Below are 22889 nucleotides of genomic sequence, written 5' to 3' on the forward strand. Positions count from 1 at the left end.
ATACGTTTATAAATAGATTGAAAAAGAGATAAGTTCTCTTTGTCTCTTTTTTATCATATTAGATGCTATATTTTAAGAAATCTAAATAGAAAAAAATACTTTTAAGAAACATTTTAAAAATACGTATGTGGATCAAGAAAGGCAACTTTTACATTTTCAATTATATATATCGCTTTAAGAAAAAACGATAAAATATCTAAATTTTGACACATTGATATTTAATACCCAATATTGATCAATGAAAATTTGTATAGCACAATTAAAGATTTACATATTTCGATTTTTTTAGGACAATAAAAGTTCTGTGTATATGTATATAGTATATATATACATATATTGATGGAGATTCACTGTTATTTCAATATTCAATCTTAAATTGTGTTCTATTTATGCTTGGATCTTATGATTCATAATTGCTAAATACAACTCGTGAAAAAATTAAAAAGATATATATTTAATAATTTTTTTTTCAATTTATGTGCTGAAATATACATTAAAAATACATATAAAAATATTACATATTATTTTAGAACATAAACGGTAAGTCACTATCAAATATTTTAATAATAACATTGCAATTAAACATTACTTGTTTTATATACATAAGATTGAAAATATAAAACATTAAATTTTTATAGTATATTTTGGTTTTTATAGAATATATTGTATTACAATTATCTAATCATTAGCTTTATATTTCAAAGAATTCAATAATAAATGACAGAAATTGTTTCTCTGAGATTATAATATATAAATAAAATATGTGAATCTATATACACTCTTGGGTAAGATGTTATGTATGCGTTTACGCTTTAATAAAAAATAATTTATGCTATATATATCAAATCATTTAAGAACGTGTGCAATTTGCTTCTCAAGGTAAAGATTTGTATAATTTTTATATTTTTCGAATATAGGTTCTTCTGAAAAATATTGTTTTGCATAGTCTGAATATTCTATTCCACATAATCTTGATTCTAAATTTTCTATGCATTCACTTGATAGCATATTAAGAACACCTGGAGGTATATCACACATTGAGAATATATTCAAATATGACTTTATGTTACTGAACTTTTCATTACATATCACAATAACAGAATTGCCAGCAAGCAAACATTGTGTCAATCGAAGAAGCAAAATAGTTTCATTTTTCTCTCTAAGAATAATAATGCCTATTGCTTTACTAGAATTTATTAATTCTAAGTTTTGAGTGCAATATCCGTTGGAATTTTCATAGAAAGTTATGAATTTCGTACATCCTTCTATTAAACTTGATAAAGTAGGTTCACTAAAAAACAAATAGGAAAAAAATTATAATGAAAAGTTATCAAAACTGAACTAATGCAAATATATATATATATATATATATATATATATATATATATATATGTATGTATACTATGTACATATAAAAGAAACACATTAAATAAAAATATGTAAATAAATTTATATATATATATATATAATAACTTAACATACCAATTGTATGATAGTGCAAGAGCAAAATTAGATAATATTTTTTTTCTAAAAACAATAGAATTAGCATCCCAAATTTTGAATCCTTTCCTTGCTGACTTAATACATCTCCTAATATCTTCACTACATTAACAAAAAAAGTCAATTACAAATTTAATGTATAAGTTTTATTAAAACTTTTAGATCACGAAATTATTGTAATCGAAAATAAGAAAAAAAATAAGCATATTCATACTTTGTTGCATTTGCAAATAGTTGTTCTTCATGTTTAAAATACGAGTTTTGTACCGGGTTTTGCCACATGCCATCATAAAATAAATGAATAATTTTAGAATAATTTTTGTATTCGGACGAATACCTTGATATATTATTAGTACTTAGTAATATATTGTTTTCATGTACATCTGTTTTGTCCATACTATTCACAGTTGTATGAATTGTGAAATTATCCAAAAATTTTGCAATAGGGACAAAGAGGAGGCCACCAGTAAAATCCATATATGTATTTATGAATACGATAGCATTCTGAATATAACAAAAAAGGATATCATTTTAATGATTTAAGATAAATTTACTTGGCAATGCTGTGTTACATAATTTAAAAAATATACATTGAAGCTCGAGGCTAAATTCTTTGCAGTTACAATATCCTCTGACCAAATTGATATCGTGTTCATTGCGTAGTTAGCAAATGTACTACTAATTGTAAGTAATTCTTGTTGTGATTGAAAAATATAAATGGTATACTTTATAGAGTAATTAAGATATTTCTTTCTAAATATTAAAAACTCTTGTATTATCGAATTTTGAATATAAATTGTATTTAAATAAGAGTCACCCATTCTCATCAAACAATTAATAACTGCATATAGATCTGAATCTTCTAAAATTATCATTATATTTTTATTACAAAAATTCATAATCATAACCATATAATAATATCTATCACTTTCTTTGAATGTTGTTCCGAATGAATTCTTTAAATCGTTTCTAGAATATAAACATTATATATATATATATATATATATATATGTGTGTGTTTGTGTGTGTGTGTGTGTGTGTGTGTAATTCATAATATTTTAATATAAAAAATAAAATATAATTAATTATAAATTTATCTTAATTATCAAATTTAATAAATATAATTGATTAACTTATACTAAATATATAATTAAACTTTTATAATAATTACAAAACTGCATAATCCAAAAAAGAAATAATATCTTTTTCTCCTTTACACATAGTAAAAAATGTACTCGTTAATGTCATATGTATAAATTTGCTCTTATATCCTGTGGATAATTCTATAAAATAAAAAATAAACCTACTTAAAAAGATTGAGAAATATAACACAAAAATGTCAATAAAACAATTGTCCATGTAATCAATATACATTATATTTTACAATTACAAAGAGATGATATTACACACACCATTTAACTCAAACAATATCTTGGCTCCATAATAATTTAAATATTCGATAAGAGCAGTGACTACGTCTACATGTTCACAAAAAGCTACAAAAGCTTTAAAATGTTTTTTTATCAAAGACGCCGTTTCAAAGAATCTATATAAATACAAAAAGAAGATATTAAAAATAATTATAAAAATATTTTATATTTTACATTATTTTACATTTTTGTCATATCACATCTGCATCTAATGTTAAATATTTACTTATTTACCTCTCTGACAAATTCTCAATATTCTTGAGTTGCAGCATTATTACACATGCTTTAATTATTTCTTTTGCTGTCTAGAAATATATATATATATATATATATATATATATATATATATATATATATATATATATATATATATATATATTTATTCATCATATGTGTTTTTAAAATATCAATTAATATAAACATAATTTACTTCATGAGTACATTTTTATGTATATTCATATACTTACTGTTTTATCGATATCATATTGAAGGTCAGTATAATATTTGTCTATATTTTTTATTTGTTCCGCCATGACTTTATCAGATAACTTCTTATCACTTATAACTTTTAAATTTCAATGTTTAAAAAAAATTAAAAGTATATGTGATTACACAATCAATATATTCTTGCTAATTCTTACACAATATGTACTAGAAGCAAATAAAAAATAACTTAGCACTTATGCAGAGACATTTCTTATTTTAGAGCAACAAACTGATTATTGATTACGTGCAAAACACTTTTGATACTCGAGTTAATATTTTCCTGATACCATTATAAATATAATAGAAAAAAATTGAGGAGAAAGAGATACGTAAACATATATATTTATATTTACACATCATGAAACATCTATATGCTCTATATATACAATCTTTTTAAATTATTCTAATTTTTTCTTTTTACTTTATTGTGTTATTAAACATTTCACATAAAAGTCTCGCAAAATATTACGAAATATTTATTACAGAGAAATAAATTTTACTTGCTTAACATTATTGTTATAAAAGAATTTTTGCATTTAACTGATATCATGAAAATTCTCTATAGTTGTATATATGTGAGAAGAGTTGTAATAAAATGTACGATAAAAATCGAATGTACTAATTATTTATCGGAGATAGGATTTTTCGAAATTTCTATCGTGAGATTTTAAAACTTTTACCTTGTGTTCTACAAATGTAATATTAGCCAAGATGTCATTTTAGGTGAAAATATGTGTCTGCAAAAACGTAAATCAAATAAATTGACCATGGCATAGACATATAAAATATGTAGACGAAATTAGCTACTATAATTTCGGCAAAGAATTTAATAATAATTCGGTGGTTAGGTTTATGATTGGTGGACAAGTCGAAAAATTCCAAGTCGAATTGCTCGACACACTTCAAAATTGTTGGTATCCCTTATATATATATATTTTATGTCTATGACTGATGGTGATCCTGCAGCATCTTGCAGGCATCGTTGAATATTATATTAAATATTTCAATAATTATGAATGTCAGTATTTATGAATCTTCTATGTAAAAATAAATACAACGATATGTTAAATATAAATTTCTCATCATGTATAATAAAGAAATATTCGTATTTTCTCACAATATTCAAAAGTAATGGAAAATCGAGTGAGATAACCTCTTGGCATCGCAAGAGAAAGTTGCATTCAATTCAAACCAGTGGTCCGTGGAATGTATTATTTTTCGGGACGGATAATTTCGCTCTGGAAAGCTTACGAAGTTTGTATAACGAATAGTTAGTACTTTATCGATAATTTATTCCTGGATTTTATGAGCAATTATTTTAAAGAAAAAAAAATTAATGAATTTAAAACATTATAAATATTTTTATTTAGCAGAACCAAGAAACTAAGCCGATTAGAAGTTGTCCGCATATAAAGGAAAAAAGAATGCTGTTATACAATACGCAGAGGAAAAAGGAATAAATATTAAACGATGGCCTCTTGAAAACAATCCACAAGATTTCCATATTGGGATAGTTGTTTCCTTTGGTCATTTAATACCATTGAATATTATAAATTCCTTTCCACTGTAAGTTATTTTATCAATCTTAAACATATACACAGACAGATTGTACTGTAACACAATATATACCTTAATACAACTATTTTTTATTTTAGTGGTATGTTAAATATCCATGCTAGTCTACTACCACGTTGGAGAGGAGCAGCTCCAATAATTTATTCCTTAATTAATGGAGACACACAGACAGGAATTACAGTCATGAAAATAATGCCAGAAAAGTATAACTTTTTTCTTAAATTTATTTTTTTTATGTCTTTTCTTCATTTAAAGAAGAGTGTCAGAAAGAATGTAATATATGAAATTATATATTAATGTTTTTAATAATATCAAAATTTCATAAATATTTTATATTTTAATTGATAAAACAAATGTAGAAAGCTATCTACAATCAAGTTTTATTGTTAAAAAAAAATAATATTACATATTTGGGACTAACTTTTTTATATAACTCAAATTGCAATTATATGATATATCTACATTATTTTCATGTTCTTACAGGTTTGATGTCGGGGAAATAGTAGCATAAGAAAAATTAGATATTCATGCAGATGAAACTCTACCAGAATTACATACCAAACTAGCAAAAATAGGTGCAAATATTTTAGTCGGTGTAATAGGAAAATTGCCACAAATATTATCATTTGCGAGACCACAGGAAAAAATAGGCATAAGTTCATACTCTTGTAATATAGAATTAATACGTGAACTGCCAATATCTGAGAAAATGACGATTACAAAAGATCTATATAATTCATTATCGCAAATTGAAAGTGTTTTTAGTGCAATACTTTACACATGGAAAAATAATATATGTTTATATAATATATACATATCATCATATATAATCTTTTTTTAATATTAAAAATATACTATGGAAATATAGCTAAAAAGGGCAGTACATAATTAAATCATTGATGAATCATTCTTATTGTATTTACTAACAACGGAGGAACTCTGAGGCTCAACTAGTATCAAATTATTCAACTGTCTTGTATGCTATTCATAAAATATGTTTAAAATTGTTACAATATGTATCTGGACAATCTATATATAAATTTTTTTCTATATAATCAAAACATTGACACTATATATATCTCAGCAATATCTTTCATAAACTTAATATTTTTAAGAATGTGAGACAAGTACATTGGGCGTTCTTTAATACTTTGACGTAAATGTTTTAATTGTTATATTTTTATAATTGAAGAAGCAAAATAATAAGAGGAGATAATAATTATGTAAGGACTTCTTTTTATGGGATGCATAAATGCATTGTTACTAGAAAGTGCAATTTAGTTTATTGCGCATGTATAAAAATATTATATGTGGTATTCAAATTATTATTCTGGCAGCTCTATTTACGCGTTATAATATTATTTTATATTACTTATAGATAATTTTCACAGTGTGAATGATATTCGATATATGAGAACTTTATGAAAATGGTATAACACAATGCATATAAATATACAATATTGTGCTACACATATAAATTACATTTATAATGAAAAACTCGACAGAATTTTTTATACATGAGGATGTAAAAAATGATATATGTAAAATACTTTTATATTTAAATTTAATTTTACTCATCTTTCACTTATCATTTTTAGTAATCTAAATATAATACAAAATATATAACAACAAATTTCTATAAATATATGATACAAAATATTTATAAATTAATTATTATATATTAAAACACAAAGTCTCTGTATATCGGCAATCATCCATACTTTTGTCCTTTGCATTCGTATATCGACTTTGAAATAATGCACATATTTTATGGAATTATTGAATTAAATTAATTTTGAATTAATTATTGTTAACTTAAATTATTATTCGCGTTGCTCGTTAAAATTAAGCAATTTGTAAAAGAATATTTTTGTGCATCAATCCAATTTAAATCAGATGAGTGCAAAGAATTGACAGAAAAATTATGCAGTATTTGTTTGGTGATAATATAGTTCACAAATTTATTAACTAATTTGTCATTTTGTTTATTAACTAATTTGTCATTTTGTTCATTGCCTGAGATTTTCAAAAAAGAAAATGTTTTAATGCCATTCTATATTTATTACTATACATTTTCTTTTCTAATTATCTAGGTGGTTTAATGTTATGGGCAATATTTTAAATTTTAAGGATGAAAGGATATCATCTAAATTATTTTATAAACGCATTTATATCAAGTTGTATAATAATATATTAAAAGCAATGAACACATCACAAAAATATTTATATGAAAAAATGCTGATTCACATTATTATTAACAATGATTAATTTGTTGCATATTGATGCAAAGTAAAATCTAAAACAAATGTACGTAATAAAGAATATTATAAAAAATAAATATATTACTTTTATTTTATAACACTTTAATTTATACATTTACAAATAGATTGAAAAAGAGATAAGTTCTCTTTGTCTCTTTTTTATCATATTAGATGCTATATTTTAAGAAATCTAAATAGAAAAAAATACTTTTAAGAAATATTTTAAAAATACGTATGTGGATCAAGAAAGGCAACTTTTACATTTTCAATTATATATATCGCTTTAAGAAAAAACGATAAAATATCTAAATTTTGACACATTGATATTTAATACCCAATATTGATCAATGAAAATTTGTATAGCACAATTAAAGATTTACATATTTCGATTTTTTTAGGACAATAAAAGTTCTGTGTATATGTATATAGTATATATATACATATATTGATGGAGATTCACTGTTATTTCAATATTCAATCTTAAATTGTGTTCTATTTATGCTTGGATCTTATGATTCATAATTGCTAAATACAACTCGTGAAAAAATTAAAAAGATATATATTTAATAATTTTTTTTTCAATTTATGTGCTGAAATATACATTAAAAATACATATAAAAATATTACATATTATTTTAGAACATAAACGGTAAGTCACTATCAAATATTTTAATAATAACATTGCAATTAAACATTACTTGTTTTATATACATAAGATTGAAAATATAAAACATTAAATTTTTATAGTATATTTTGGTTTTTATAGAATATATTGTATTACAATTATCTAATCATTAGCTTTATATTTCAAAGAATTCAATAATAAATGACAGAAATTGTTTCTCTGAGATTATAATATATAAATAAAATATGTGAATCTATATACACTCTTGGGTAAGATGTTATGTATGCGTTTAAGCTTTAATAAAAAATAATTTATGCTATATATATCAAATCATTTAAGAACGTGTGCAATTTGCTTCTCAAGGTAAAGATTTGTATAATTTTTATATTTTTCGAATATAGATTCTTCTGAAAAATATCGTTTTGCATAGTCTGAATATTCTATTCCACATAATCTTGATTCTAAATTTTCTATGCATTCACTTGATAGCATATTAAGAACACCTGGAGGTATATCACACATTGAGAATATATTCAAATATGACTTTATGTTACTGAACTTTTCATTACATATCACAATAACAGAATTGCCAGCAAGCAAACATTGTGTCAATCGAAGAAGCAAAATAGTTTCATTTTTCTCTCTAAGAATAATAATGCCTATTGCTTTACTAGAATTTATTAATTCTAAGTTTTGAGTGCAATATCCGTTGGAATTTTCATAGAAAGTTATGAATTTCGTACATCCTTCTATTAAACTTGATAAAGTAGGTTCACTAAAAAACAAATAGGAAAAAAATTATAATGAAAAGTTATCAAAACTGAACTAATGCAAATATATATATATATATATATATATATATATATATATATGTATGTATACTATGTACATATAAAAGAAACACATTAAATAAAAATATGTAAATAAATTTATATATATATATATATATATAATAACTTAACATACCAATTGTACGATAGTGCAAGAGCAAAATTAGATAATATTTTTTTTCTAAAAACAATAGAATTAGCATCCCAAATTTTGAATCCTTTCTTTGCTGACTTAATACATCTCCTAATATCTTCACTACATTAACAAAAAAAGTCAATTACAAATTTAATGTATAAGTTTTATTAAAACTTTTAGATCACGAAATTATTGTAATCGAAAATAAGAAAAAAAATAAGCATATTCATACTTTGTTGCATTTGCAAATAGTTGTTCTTCATGTTTAAAATACGAGTTTTGTACCGGGTTTTGCCACATGCCATCATAAAATAAATGAATAATTTTAGAATAATTTTTGTATTCGGACGAATACCTTGATATATTATTAGTACTTAGTAATATATTGTTTTCATGTACATTTGTTTTGTTTATACTATTCCTCATAGTTGTATGAATTGTGAAATTATCCATAAGTTTTGCAAAAGGGACAAGGAGGAAGCCACCAGTAAAATCCATATATGTATTTATGAATACGATATCATCCTGAATATAACAAAAAAGGATATCATTTTAATGTTTTAAGATAAATTTACTTGGCAATGCTGTGTTACATAATTTAAAAAATATACATTGAAGCTCGAGGCTAAATTCTTTGCAGCTACAATATCCTCTGACCAAATGGATATCATGCTCATTTCGTAGTTAGGAAATGTACTAATAATTGTAAGTAATTCTTGTTGTGATTCAAAAATATGAAGGACACCCTTTATAGAGTAATTAAGATATTTTTTTCTAAATATTAAAAACTCTTGTATTATCGAATTTTGAATACAAATTATATTTAAATAAGAGTCACCCATTCTCATCAAACAATTAATAACTGCATATAGATCTGAATCTTCTAAAATTATCATTTTACTGACATGATCTGTGAATTTAAGAGATTTTGATTATATAAAGTCAAAAAAAAATACATTTTTACATTAGCATTATATTTTTCTTACAACAATCCATAAGCGTAGACATATGATAAAATCTATCACTTTCTTTGAATGTTGTTCCGAATGACTTCTTTAAATCGTTTCTAGAATATAAACATTATATATATATATATATATATATATATATATATATATATATATATATGTGTGTGTGTGTGTGTGTAATTCATAATATTTTAATATAAGAAATAAAATATAATTAATTATAAAATTATCTTAATTATCAAATTTAATAAATATAATTGATTAACTTATACTAAATATATAATTAAACTTTTATAATAATTACAAAACTGCATAATCCAAAAAAGAAATAATAACTTTTTCTCCCTTACACATAGTAAAAACTGTACTCGTTAATGTCATATGTATAAATTTGCTCTTATATCCTGTGGATAATTCTATAAGATAAAAAATAAACCTACTTAAAAAGATTGAGAAATATAACACAAAAATGTCAATAAAACAATTGTCCATGTAATCAATATACATTATATTTTACAATTACAAAGAGATGATATTACACACACCATTTAACTCAAACAATATCTTGGCTCCATAATAATTTAGATATTCGATAAGAGCAGTGACTACGTCTACATGTTCACAAAAAGCTACAAAAGCTTTAAAATGTTTTTTTATCAAAGATGCTGTTTCAAAGAATCTATATAAATACAAAAAGAAGATATTAAAAATAATTATAAAAATATTTTATATTTTACATTATTTTACATTTTTGTCATATCACATCTGCATCTAATATTAAATATTTACTTATTTACCTCTCTGACAAATTCTCAATATTCTTGAGTTGCAGCATTATTACACATGCTTTAATTATTTCTTTTGCTGTCTAGAAATATATATATATATATATATATATATATATATATATATATATATATATATATATTTATTCATCATATGTGTTTTTAAAATATCAATTAATATAAACATAATTTACTTCATGAGTACATTTTTATGTATATTCATATACTTACTGTTTTATCGATATCATATTGAAGGTCAGTATAATATTTGTCTATATTTTTTATTTGTTCCGCCATGACTTTATCAGATAACTTCTTATTACTTATAACTTTTAAATTTCAATGTTTAAAAAAAATTAAAAGTATATGTGATTACACAATCAATATATTCTTGCTAATTCTTACACAATATGTACTAGAAGCAAATAAAAAATAACTTAGCACTTATGCAGAGACATTTCTTATTTTAGAGCAACAAACTGATTATTGATTACGTGCAAAACACTTTTGATACTCGAGTTAATATTTTCCTGATACCATTATAAATATAATAGAAAAAAATTGAGGAGAAAGAGATACGTAAACATATATATTTATATTTACACATCATGAAACATCTATATGCTCTATATATACAATCTTTTTAAATTATTCTAATTTTTTCTTTTTACTTTATTGTGTTATTAAACATTTCACATAAAAGTCTCGCAAAATATTACGAAATATTTATTACAGAGAAATAAATTTTACTTGCTTAACATTATTGTTATAAAAGAATTTTTGCATTTAACTGATATCATGAAAATTCTCTATAGTTGTATATATGTGAGAAGAGTTGTAATAAAATGTACGATAAAAATCGAATGTACTAATTATTTATCGGAGATAGGATTTTTCGAAATTTCTATCGTGAGATTTTAAAACTTTTACCTTGTGTTCTACAAATGTAATATTAGCCAAGATGTCATTTTAGGTGAAAATATGTGTCTGCAAAAACGTAAATCAAATAAATTGACCATGGCATAGACTATAGACATATAAAATATGTAGACGAAATTAGCTACTATAATTTCGGCAAAGAATTTAATAATAATTCGGTGGTTAGGTTTATGATTGGTGGACAAGTCGAAAAATTCCAAGTCGAATTGCTCGACACACTTCAAAATTGTTGGTATCCCTTATATATATATATTTTATGTCTATGACTGATGGTGATCCTGCAGCATCTTGCAGGCATCGTTGAATATTATATTAAATATTTCAATAATTATGAATGTCAGTATTTATGAATCTTCTATGTAAAAATAAATACAACGATATGTTAAATATAAATTTCTCATCATGTATAATAAAGAAATATTCGTATTTTCTCACAATATTCAAAAGTAATGGAAAATCGAGTGAGATAACCTCTTGGCATCGCAAGAGAAAGTTGCATTCAATTCAAACCAGTGGTCCGTGGAATGTATTATTTTTCGGGACGGATAATTTCGCTCTGGAAAGCTTACGAAGTTTGTATAACGAATAGTTAGTACTTTATCGATAATTTATTCCTGGATTTTATGAGCAATTATTTTAAAGAAAAAAAAATTAATGAATTTAAAACATTATAAATATTTTTATTTAGCAGAACCAAGAAACTAAGCCGATTAGAAGTTGTATCCGCATATAAAGGAAAAAAGAATGCTGTTATACAATACGCAGAGGAAAAAGGAATAAATATTAAACGATGGCCTCTTGAAAACAATCCACAAGATTTCCATATTGGGATAGTTGTTTCCTTTGGTCATTTAATACCATTGAATATTATAAATTCCTTTCCACTGTAAGTTATTTTATCAATCTTAAACATATACACAGACAGATTGTACTGTAACACAATATATACCTTAATACAACTATTTTTTATTTTAGTGGTATGTTAAATATCCATGCTAGTCTACTACCACGTTGGAGAGGAGCAGCTCCAATAATTTATTCCTTAATTAATGGAGACACACAGACAGGAATTACAGTCATGAAAATAATGCCAGAAAAGTATAACTTTTTTCTTAAATTTATTTTTTTTTATGTCTTTTCTTCATTTAAAGAAGAGTGTCAAAAAGAATGTAATATATGAAATTATATATTAATGTTTTTTATAATATCAAAATTTCATAAATATTTTATATTTTAATTGATAAAACAAATGTAGAAAGCTATCTACAATCAAGTTTTATTGTTAAAAAAAAAAAATAATATTACATATTTGGGTCTAACTTTTTTATATAACTCAAATTGCAATTATATGATATATCTACATTATTTTCATGTTCTTACAGGTTTGATGTCGGGGAAATAGTAGCACAAGAAAAATTAGATATTCATGCAGATGAAACTCTACCAGAATTACATATCAAACTAGCAAAAATAGGTGCAAATATTTTAGTCGATGTAATAGGAAAATTGCCACAAATATTATCATCTTCGAGACCACAGGAAAAAATAGGCATAACGTATGGTAACTTTACTGTCTTTTACTTGTCTTTTTACTGCTGTGCTAAGTAATAAAATACAATCAGTGTTTTAATTAATTAAAGTTTTTGCTATTAGTATTTCTCACACAAAATGATTACATATTGTAGCACCTAAAATTACATCAAAAATTTCTTTGGTGAAGTGGGATGAGATGACGGCGAAAAATGTGTATGATCTGCATCGCGGTCTCCTAGGATTGTACCCATTAACCACAAAGTTTGGTGATAAGACAATAAAATTATTCGATGTTCAGCAGACGTCGAAACCGATTAGTGTAATAAATGCGGAGAATGATGTACCAGGTAATCAATCAATCGTCATTCCTGTATGATTCAGTACAGTACTAAATCAATTCCAAGAATTGTGAAACGTTAAACCTTCAGTTTATTCCTAGGGAAAGAAAATTATTTATCTGAAAATATAATTATATATATATGTATACACGCACACACGCACACATTGTGTTGCATACTATTTTCGAATGAAAGGCATGTGATTAATGTGAACAATCTTTTCAGGTTTGGTAAGATTTGATCGGAAAAGCAGTGCATTAATTGTGACGTGTAAAGGCCCGAGCTGGATCTCGATAAAAAAAGTATCAATGACAGGTTATTCACCTATGAATGCGATGGACTTTAGAAATGGATTTATGCAGGGCAAAATGAAAGAAAAGATATTTTTCCAAAGTAATGTAATATAATTTACAGCGTCATTTTTGTCTTTTGTTAGACACTGTAAGATTCTTTTGTAACTCTACGATAATTTCATTTCATTGGAAACAGATAATGATAATTAAAATTTTATTTACTACAATAGCAAGGTTTATATAACTTAGAATGTACAAAGTGTAATATTGACGCAGTGATTTTATCATGAGAATAAAGTTGTTTATATCTCAATGTTTTCTTAAACACCGAATAGTTTAATGAACTTGCTACTTTTGTTCATTTAAGAACTTTATAATTTTTAATGTAAAACAATATGATGCTTTCCATGCGAAAATATTTTTTGTATACTTCTTTTATATTTTGCTATAGAAATTTATTTAATATCTCTTCTCGCAGGATTGCTACAATATAAAACTACAAAGCATTATGAAAAAATTGGTGAAAGAAACAACAGGAGAAATAAGTGGCGCGAACTACACTAAGATTCAAATAAATCATTTTCAAATAAGTTTGTAATAATAATTTTTTTGTAAATCTACGTTTTCTTTAAATTATGGCAAAATTTTTTCTTCTTTGTTCTCATGTATCTTATAAAAAAAGGAAAAAGGAAAAAAAAGGAAAAAAAAACAATTGAATGCCTTATTTATTTAAACGTAGAATTGTAGTTGCAGATAGAAAATTGTTGATATTAAGTCTCAGTTTCAGAGGCCTGAAATAAAAGAAATATTTTTACTATAAGTCTCTTTCTTTTATTACATTTAATGTGCCAGAATGATATATATCCCCATTGACAATATTTTAAGCGGAAGACACAAAATAGAGTTCAGAATACTTCAATATATCATTTTTTAGTCTGCTGCAAAATAACGTCAAAAATAAAATAAATATAATTTAGTTTGCATCAGACAAAAAAAATTTATTCCCACTTCCTTGTAATATTAATTTTTGCATTGTCATGAGATGATGCCTATAATTTCAGATTTGATTCACACTTGAAGCCAAATCAATCAATTATTCGTATACATTTCAGATTAAAGTACTTTGTATTTTATCTACATATTTAATATTTATTGTCTCTGTAAACTGTATGTATAAAAAAGAATATATGTCAAAAAAAATTATCTAAAAAATATTTTTTACGCTATACAACTATTTATTAAAGGCTTCTATGTATTATATGTATTGATTTAATGTGTATACATATGTGTATACATTTACATACATACATATATATATATATATATATATATATATATATATATATATATATATGAGAGAGAAAGACAAAATAAAAAGTACATCAATCTCTAGTATTTTTAAAAATATTGTTTACGAACAGTAAAAATTTATGAACTTACACTAGGGTCGCAGTCGGCACAGTGCCAAGAATAGCCTCTCCTCTTCGGAGACTTCTTTACAGGAGGATCTAAGCATGTAAAGTGATAGCACTTTTTACATTCGTCACACCTAGAACGAATAAGATTAAACATGTAGCAAAGAGTCATTGCAATAACATCTCGTAATTCCGAAGTACAACTCCATGCATTTAAAGATTTAAACTATTATAGTTGTTAATTTCAAACCTTACATAACGAGATTTTGGTTGGTGCCAGGAGTATCACAGACGTTACATTGCGTCATAAGATCCGTATCTTTTCCTTTCTTCGTTCCTGTTGACAATCGACCACTGCTATTCACAGACACGTTTACGGGAGGGACATTTACAGCCGGTGGTGGCACAGGTGATGGTGGTGGTAATGTGATTTCGGTACTCGTGGAAGTGGCCACGAACATTTGTGGACTCGATTCTGAAGCTGCATCTCCTTCCGGTCGTGGAATTGACTTTATCTGCGTTTGATTCAATATTTGTTGTTTAATGTTTAAATCGATATAAAAGTTAATGTAGTAAAACGAAAAAAACAAAGGAATACTTTTATCGTAATTCTTCTGTGAAATTCTGGTTGACTCTGAACTTCTGGATTTTCTATATCTAAACTTTTCCTTTTATGCTTCCTTTTTCTCTGTTTAACCCCAGTTATTGGATCTGGAGAATATCTCTTATGCTTTTCTCTAATAAAATATTTATATAAATATCATATTTGTAAAATGTAAATAATAAATTGTTTATTTAGGCTGTTTTATGCATACCTCCTCCTCTTTTTTCCACTTTTTTGAGAGACAGATTCCGTACCATCTGCTGAAGCTACCATGTATTCTGGTGAACCTTCTCTCATAGTGATATTATTAATAGATTGTTGATTGTACATTGATTCAGCCGTCTGTTCTATAGTTGAAGGTTGCGGCCCCATTGGTTTAATAGTTAGCTATAAAGATAGATTTATTCATGTATTATATACTAATGGTTAAATAGCTAAACTAAAATGTTTCTATTTATAACTAAGTACTTTTGGTGTGGCATGTGTATCAGGAGTAATAATGTTTGTTATATTGCTAGAATTCTTAAGCGTAACAGGTGCGCCTGCTGTCGCGGTTGCCTGGATTTCCTGCGGCGGTGTAGGTGTCGAATTGGCGTCATCTTTACAGTGTCTTAATTTGCGCGGCGCTGACGTGTCTACGCGTTCCACTTCCGATCCCGATGATTCTTTATCGCATTCCGAGCATTGCCTGCCGGTTGCAATATCATCGAAAAATTTGAATGTAATAATTGAAATGTTAAACTTCAAAATTTATTCATATTTTCATTGCGTACCATCCCATCTGTCTTGTTTTCTTAGGCATTCGTGATAGAGGCGGGCTCAAACAGGACAAATGATAGTGTAAATGACATGTATCGCAGTGTGCGAGAAGATGTTGATCGCTCGCTCGTCTACAGATACCACATTGATGTCGAAAAGACGTATGTTCGCTTTTGTGATTTTGTTCTTGAGCCGCCTGGCTGCTCAACACTCTACCCTCGCGTACACCTTCGGCACCTTTACCCACGGGCAGAGGAAATCCGACACCCATTTTCAAAGCAGCTGCCGTAGGTACGCCTAATCCTGTACCTGTAAACAATATGCATCATGTATTTATTACGTTTAAAAATTTAAACGATGCAACTTACCAAGCGTAGGTGTTATCCTTGGCTTCGCTAAATCGGCGATCGACGGTAAGGGTTTTGCGTAACCAGCGCTCTTAAGTACTTGATGATACAAGTCGATCTTTCCCTTCAATGTCAAGTTCACTTTGATCTGCTCTTCATTATCCTTCATTACTTCGTCGTATTTTCTGTCCAGTCTCTGTTGTTCGTTCAATAATTGCGAGTTAATGTCAAGGAGTTCCTGTAACCGCCTCTTCATAGACGTCACCCGCAAGTTGCGATCTAAATAATAGCCGATAAATTCTACGCTGAAGGCGGGAGCGATATGCCACTTCTTTCTAACGTCGACTAATGCAACTAGTTGAGATTCCTGTGCTTCCAATGCAGCTGTATCTACGCCCATCAATTCGGCTTTCTTTGCCAATTGACGACAAGCGGAAGCAGACGTAGTTAATAAGCGTGGCATCTTTTGTGTCGGTACTGTAATTAATGTTATTAAAAATATATATTAGAAATATATATATATATATATATATATATATATATATATATATATATATATACATATTTTAAATGTAATGTTTGGATAAAAAAATTGATTTACCCCATGGTGGTGGACGCGACGCCTTGTGAGCTAGATATTTATGTCTGTGTTTAGCCAATTTTCTCTGAATTCTACGTTGTTCATCTGTGTCTAAATGATTGGGCTGCTTCAACACTTGTTGTCGATATTGCGCACGTAATTGCAAAGCTAACCAATTACGTCTACGTCTACGAACGAGAGATTTATCAGAATGCAATTTGCAATGCGCATAGAATGGATCAGCTTGATCGACTTCTTCACTGTGTGCCTCGGATAATAAGCCTTCTCTCTGCGCGCTGCGAAAATAATATTTTGAATTTTAAATTTATAATATAAACTTTGAAAATGTAAATTGAAATGTGTGTTTCTTGATCAAAATATTACCATGTTACGTGAAAATACGTATGACACATTCCGGCGTCACATTCGATGCATACACCCGTGCGTGCATAACGTGAATCCTCGCACAAAGAGCATGTCTTTGCACCCCATTTGCTGTACGCCATCTCGAACAGCGTTACACTCGATAAACGATCAACCTAAGATACATAATTCACGAAATTATTCGAAAATATTACATAGTATGAGATTAACTTACTTCACCAAAAGCAACGCCAGGTACATAAAGAGCACACACTAAATGAACCCATTTCCCGACATCTGTCTCTTTAAAAATTCCACCTTTGTTAGGACAAAGCTCACATGACGGATCTTCGATGCCCGCACTGCAGGCTTCACAGAACCATGGTGCTGATTGGCATAGCGAGTCAGTACTTGAGAAACTTTCTACATCGGATACACCATAACAACCTGAAATTTAATATTCGTTTGTAATGTACATAGTACAGAAATAGTTTTAAACATAATTTTTAAATATATTTTAAATATATTTTAAATAGATACCTTCATGAACACTAACTCCGCAACCATCACATTCAACGATCTCATTTATGTCATCACTTCTGTCTCCTAAGCAACCACAACAAATTAGCATTTTATTTAGCTTCTCATCAAGAGGTGCACCCTTTAGAGCTTGCTGGCGAGCTTGTTCAATAACATCTCCTACAGTCAAGCCAGCATTGTCTTTTCCTTCCAACAATGGATCATCTAATGAATCATCTGATTCCTCAGATGCATCTTCCTCTTCTACTATGAAAAACGTGTATTTAAAATTATTATTTACAAAACTATATGTAAAACTTATAAAAATATGCAAATAAATTTCTTAAATCTCTCACAAAACTTACTCTCGCAAAGTATGCATTTTACAATTTAAAAATTTTGCAACGTACAATATATACACATATATATATAGTAAGACTCTTTAATCTTATTTTTTCTTCTTTTCTTGCCATAAGACAATTTCAACTGCACAATATAAATGCAATATAAATGCTAATACAATTCACCTTTGCCAACATCATTGGAATCTACCGAATCATCATCGGACTCCTCACAATGATCCTCAATTCTAAAATCGCTGTCATCTGAGCTTTCACCTAAATCAAAGTCGAGCAAAGACTGCTGCGCCGATTCTACCGGTTTTACCCTCCTCTTTTTGGGATCTCTCTCAACTGCAAAGAACACAATTTGATTTTTCTTAGACACATCATCCAGATATTATTTTTACCATAGAGAAAAAATACGTTTGTCACTGTTATATATATTTTCGTGAAAACAACAATGTTTGCGAATGCAATAGTATTTATTGCTGACAAATATTGCGTTAAAATTTTTGTGGAAAAAATGTACAAGCAATAATAGGTTATGTTTGTACTTAATTCTGAACATACATGTGCTAGTCATAATGCTTTCGATATCTCTCTGATTAAAATCCGAATATTTTTTTCCGCAGCACGAATTTAATTACTGTCCCCGTACAAAATCTCTACCGCACTGGAACATTACAAACAATTTTAAAAGCCACCCATTGTACACATCAAGCACGTCACTTGCAAACACACATACATATATATACACACGTATGTATGTATGTATGTACGCAGGCGGTTACCGGTAATATGTTAGGTTAATTTTATGTGTCAGTAAACGATGCTGCAATAATAATAAAGTATAGTTGGTTGTAATTATTATCGTGTATTCACAAAAGGAGCAAACTAGATTATTGTTATCATATGCAATTGCTGATATACAATTAATATAATAGATTTGATCATACACACAATAATGATAATGACAGACACTAAAATTACAAGCACAATAAACAATGAACTACAGAAATATGACACATTATTATTATAATTCTAGGATAAGTAATTCACACTGCATTAATACATGCATTAGTCAAATGACAATTAATATATTGTTTATGTCTGATGCACTAACTTCTGTAGTAATTGTTATGATAGTATGATAGTTCTAACAATATAACAGCAAAATAATGATATAAAAAAGTAGAAAAAGATATGTATACTAGAAAAATAATTATATTACATTAAATCTAAAATATTCACACCATTTTTTTTACAGATAAATGTATTTTGCATTTTTAAATGTAATTTTCCAAAAAAATTATACGTGAAAGTTTTGTATTCAATGTAATATCATTATCTAATGTATATATTTTTAATGTATTTGATGTATCTAATGTATATATTTTCTACTTTCTTAATACTATATTATATTGTATTTATATGTATATATTATTATTGTATATTTTTCAATGCTACTATCATAATTGTCATCTAGATATCATGAAATTACTGTAGAAGTTTATTGAATTAGAGATATTATTATATATAAACAATATTATTATTTAATTAATACATGCATTAATGCATTGTAAATTACTTGTTCTATAATTATATTAATATTTATTATATGCTTGTATATCATTTTGTGTATTTATATATATAGAGAAAATTATACAAAATATTGTATTTTTACATATTTAATATTCCATGTAAACGCCTAAATTTCATATGAATAAAATGACTTTTCTATTATTAAATTATATCATTTGTTACTTGACAAATTAGTTAAAACAATTTGCGATCGACACTTTAATTAAATGCCGCTAAAAATAGAAATAAATCTCTCTCGTTGAGAGTCGTTCTATCATCTACAATCGACAAACATTGTTTGTATTCAAAAAATATAAATTAGTAGGCTCATCAAGTCCTTCATGAAACGAACAAACGCCTCGTTAATTCTCTCATCGCTAATTAATTAATTAGACCGAGTCGTTTATAGATTATGTCAAAACTCACTCATTGTTTTGTACAAAAATCCGACATCGTCCTCCTGCGACATTCTTCGTCGCCGCGAATCCTATCGCGCGAAGTAGGATCCGGTCGAGAAATAAAGGTCCGGTAGTGGCTTCTCCTGGGACGAAATTACGGGCGAACGCGTCAGGAATGCAATCCGCAGGCTTTTAACGCGTCGAGCGGACGAAAAGTCGCGAGGATTTCGAACGATTTCGACGAAGAGGCGAATTATTTTACCGTCCGGTGTCGTCCTGTCTACACGGCGTCCGTACATCTGCGATGCGGCGCTGATGTACCATGAAGTATTCGCGATGTCCTTCCGCGGGAAGTTCAACTTCTAACCTACTGACGCATAGTAAAATATTATGTTAACAATGTATTATGATATATACGAGTGTATTTTATAAAACAATAACACGTCTTATTTATCATTGCAGAAATACAGATCGTTTCCTCGACGCAAACATTTAAATTTTCGATATGTATTTAAACTGAAGATCATTTTTATTAAAAATTTATAGTTTTGTCTAATTTTTGTTTTGCAAAAATTTATCAATTAATTCGTTAGAGGTTACATGCACTTCGTGTTCAAATTGAATGGCAGAAATATTAATTTTTCAATTCCTTTTTATAATTAAATATGTAAATAAAGAAATAAAAACATTTAGAAAAACAAAATAACTCGATAGTAGTATACTACATAATTATGTGTCTAAACATGATAATTAAGAGATTCCTCTCTGTCGTAAATATTCAATAAAATAACTTTTGTATTATTAATATATGACAATTGTCAAAATGGCGTTTTCAAATCGCGCGCGCAAGGTATTTTTCTCGCTAGTCGAAGGGCGACCGAAGGTAACCGAGCGTCGTGAAGTGCCATATTCAAGTTCGATCGCGAGGAGTGCAAGGTACAGAATTTTTTGAAGTAATTAAATGCGAGAACATTTGCCGGTCAATTCTCGTATTTTTCACTGACAATGAGTTGAGATTGAAACAAGAAACGCCTTGTTTGCAAATAATTGCGGTTCGGCTTCGAAATGTTGATATATACGATTTGCAAAAGTAAGAGGTAAGCAGGTTAGCATTTTTTTACTGATGCATCACACATATATAATACGTTTAAACATGTAATCCGATCGAAATCTGTATTAATAGCATCGTATTTGCTTACTCGAGAACAATAAAGATATTACATTTCGTTCTCAAAATGTATTCGCATCCGACAAATATATAATAATATCCTGAATTAAAATATAAAAATTTAAGTGCATAATCGATTCGATATATTCGATAGGCTATATTAATATTTCATAAGCATAAATATTTCTATGTCCTTTATAATATTTAAGAAAGAAATAGATAGATTTTTTATTCTAAATAGCATACTATATAGTATACATAGAGAGACAAAAGAATATATAATAATATAAGAGCATTGTTACGATCGATTATCGATATATCGCGAGCATGTATCGATACGATACATTGCGAGTGCGAGCGGTGCAAGTTAGCACCCTAAAGTTTTGAATGACATCATCGAAGTGCCACCATCAGAAATCCAAACGATCGCGCGAGGTTCAGGATGTGCAAAAAGTATCGCGATTAAAATTGTAGGTACATTTCCTATCGCCGCGTTTTATTCGCCGTTAAATTGAAGACGAACGGGAAGGCGATCGCGATTGACTTGCAAATGCGATTCATGTCACGTAGCGAGAGATTGCATTCCTCGGCTAAATACGCGGGTACGTATCTTGTCCTATATAAATACATTCAAGTGCATATTGTGTATAGTCGATTCGACATATTCGATGAAAATTTGTATGCATGTAAATATTTCTATGTCTCTTACATAATAATTGATAAAAAAATAGATTTCTTATTCTATTTTTTTTTCTATATATATATTATATAAAAATGTGTGTGTGTGTATATATATATATATATATATACACATTTTTATATAATCAACTTTATCAATATATTGCGAGCAGCTATGTACATTGAATATTAATATTTCATATGCATAAATATTTCCATGTCCTTTATAATATTCAATAAATAAATATAGATTTCTTAGTCTAAATACTATATAATATATAGAGAGGCAAAAGGATATGTAATAATATATAAAAGAGCATTTTCACGATCAATTATCGATATATCGCAAGCAGCGATACAATACATTGCGAGTGCGTCGCGAAGTTAACTAACATCCTGAAGTTTGACTTTCGCCGCATCGAAGCGCTGCCATATTA

General features: G+C 27.2%; 3 protein-coding genes and 1 pseudogene across 20 annotated transcripts in view; 2 read left to right on the top strand and 2 right to left on the bottom strand.

The window, feature by feature from the left end:
• Window positions 1-449: 449 nt before the first annotated feature.
• LOC114928493 (uncharacterized) lies at window positions 450-11754 on the bottom strand. Of its 11 annotated transcripts, none has more exons than XM_085480122.1 (11): window positions 11527-11637; window positions 10828-11011; window positions 10609-10679; window positions 10357-10490; window positions 10116-10227; window positions 9830-9909; window positions 9455-9753; window positions 9243-9368; window positions 1715-1739; window positions 1483-1602; window positions 1198-1291 (listed from the first exon to the last, which is right to left on the bottom strand). In XM_085480122.1, exons 2-11 carry the CDS (start codon window positions 10891-10893, stop codon window positions 1269-1271), a joined length of 1056 nt encoding a protein of 351 aa, XP_085336248.1. In that variant the 5' UTR covers window positions 10894-11011; window positions 11527-11637; the 3' UTR covers window positions 1198-1268. The 11 variants fall into 11 exon arrangements, with proteins under 11 accessions (XP_085336242.1, XP_085336230.1, XP_085336234.1 ...); XM_085480121.1 differs by lacking the exons at window positions 1198-1291; window positions 1483-1602; window positions 1715-1739 and adding exons at window positions 8570-8652; window positions 8844-8963; window positions 9076-9100; XM_085480125.1 differs by lacking the exons at window positions 9243-9368; window positions 9455-9753; window positions 9830-9909; ... (3 more) ...; window positions 10828-11011; window positions 11527-11637 and adding exons at window positions 1882-2004; window positions 2091-2469; window positions 2672-2783; ... (2 more) ...; window positions 3398-3581; window positions 4097-4210.
• LOC114928496 (methionyl-tRNA formyltransferase, mitochondrial-like) lies at window positions 4346-6317 on the top strand (annotated as a pseudogene). The gene is made up of 5 exons (XR_014924138.1): window positions 4346-4392; window positions 4546-4686; window positions 4787-4982; window positions 5072-5194; window positions 5475-6317. The product of XR_014924138.1 is annotated as a methionyl-tRNA formyltransferase, mitochondrial-like (transcript).
• An 11-nt stretch (window positions 11755-11765) lies between the features above and the next one.
• Window positions 11766-14519, top strand: LOC114928491 (methionyl-tRNA formyltransferase, mitochondrial-like). 4 transcript variants are annotated; one of them, XM_029299720.2, is made up of 8 exons: window positions 11766-11829; window positions 11983-12123; window positions 12224-12421; window positions 12511-12633; window positions 12918-13096; window positions 13221-13415; window positions 13632-13799; window positions 14178-14519. In XM_029299720.2, exons 1-8 carry the CDS (start codon window positions 11792-11794, stop codon window positions 14261-14263), a joined length of 1128 nt encoding a protein of 375 aa, XP_029155553.1. In that variant the 5' UTR covers window positions 11766-11791; the 3' UTR covers window positions 14264-14519. The 4 variants fall into 4 exon arrangements, with proteins under 4 accessions (XP_029155553.1, XP_029155551.1, XP_029155552.1 ...); XM_029299718.2 differs by having other exon boundaries at window positions 11784-12123; XM_029299719.2 differs by having other exon boundaries at window positions 11785-12123; window positions 13632-13847; window positions 14178-14228.
• The window catches only part of LOC114928490 (PHD finger protein 14), a 240613-nt gene continuing 230816 nt past the window's right edge, over window positions 13093-22889 (bottom strand). Inside the window, exons 4-17 of one of the 4 annotated variants that reach the window (XM_085480074.1) lie at window positions 20635-20973; window positions 18814-18978; window positions 18308-18553; window positions 18003-18214; window positions 17789-17943; window positions 17426-17700; window positions 16846-17301; window positions 16492-16786; window positions 16187-16406; window positions 15930-16105; window positions 15713-15851; window positions 15370-15629; window positions 15140-15248; window positions 13093-13503 (exon numbers count right to left, since the gene is read on the bottom strand). In XM_085480074.1, the coding sequence (XP_085336200.1) occupies window positions 13498-13503; window positions 15140-15248; window positions 15370-15629; window positions 15713-15851; window positions 15930-16105; window positions 16187-16406; window positions 16492-16786; window positions 16846-17301; window positions 17426-17700; window positions 17789-17943; window positions 18003-18214; window positions 18308-18553; window positions 18814-18978; window positions 20635-20677 (2757 nt within the window). In that variant the 5' untranslated portion in view covers window positions 20678-20973 and the 3' untranslated portion in view covers window positions 13093-13497. Of the gene's footprint in view, window positions 13504-13787; window positions 14491-15139; window positions 15249-15369; window positions 15630-15712; window positions 15852-15929; window positions 16106-16186; window positions 16407-16491; window positions 16787-16845; window positions 17302-17425; window positions 17701-17788; window positions 17944-18002; window positions 18215-18307; window positions 18554-18813; window positions 18979-19197; window positions 19399-20634; window positions 20974-22889 lie in introns of those variants that run through there. The other 3 variants (XM_029299715.2, XM_029299714.2, XM_029299717.2) reach the window with 3 other exon arrangements.

The sequence above is a fragment of the Nylanderia fulva genome, unplaced genomic scaffold, assembly GCF_048542155.1.
Source record: "Nylanderia fulva isolate GAGA-0341 unplaced genomic scaffold, ASM4854215v1 Scaffold1, whole genome shotgun sequence".
Lineage (NCBI taxonomy): Eukaryota > Metazoa > Arthropoda > Insecta > Hymenoptera > Formicidae > Nylanderia > Nylanderia fulva.

Bases quoted from the DNA above. Each gene is read 5' to 3' on its own strand.
- LOC114928493 (XM_029299721.2), bottom strand. From the start codon at position 10,893: ATGGCGGAACAAATAAAAAATATAGACAAATATTATACTGACCTTCAA. The intron at 10,680-10,827 runs GTAAGTATATGA...ATATATTTCTAG, and splicing joins AATATGATATCGATAAAACA to ACAGCAAAAGAAATAATTAA. The intron at 10,228-10,356 runs GTGTGTGTAATA...TTTATCTTATAG, and splicing joins GATATTGTTTGAGTTAAATG to AATTATCCACAGGATATAAG.
- LOC114928491 (XM_029299718.2), top strand. From the start codon at position 11,870: ATGTCAGTATTTATGAATCTTCTATGTAAAAATAAATACAACGATATG. The intron at 12,634-12,917 runs GTATAACTTTTT...ATGTTCTTACAG, and splicing joins ATGAAAATAATGCCAGAAAA to GTTTGATGTCGGGGAAATAG. The intron at 13,416-13,631 runs GTAATCAATCAA...CAATCTTTTCAG, and splicing joins TGCGGAGAATGATGTACCAG to GTTTGGTAAGATTTGATCGG.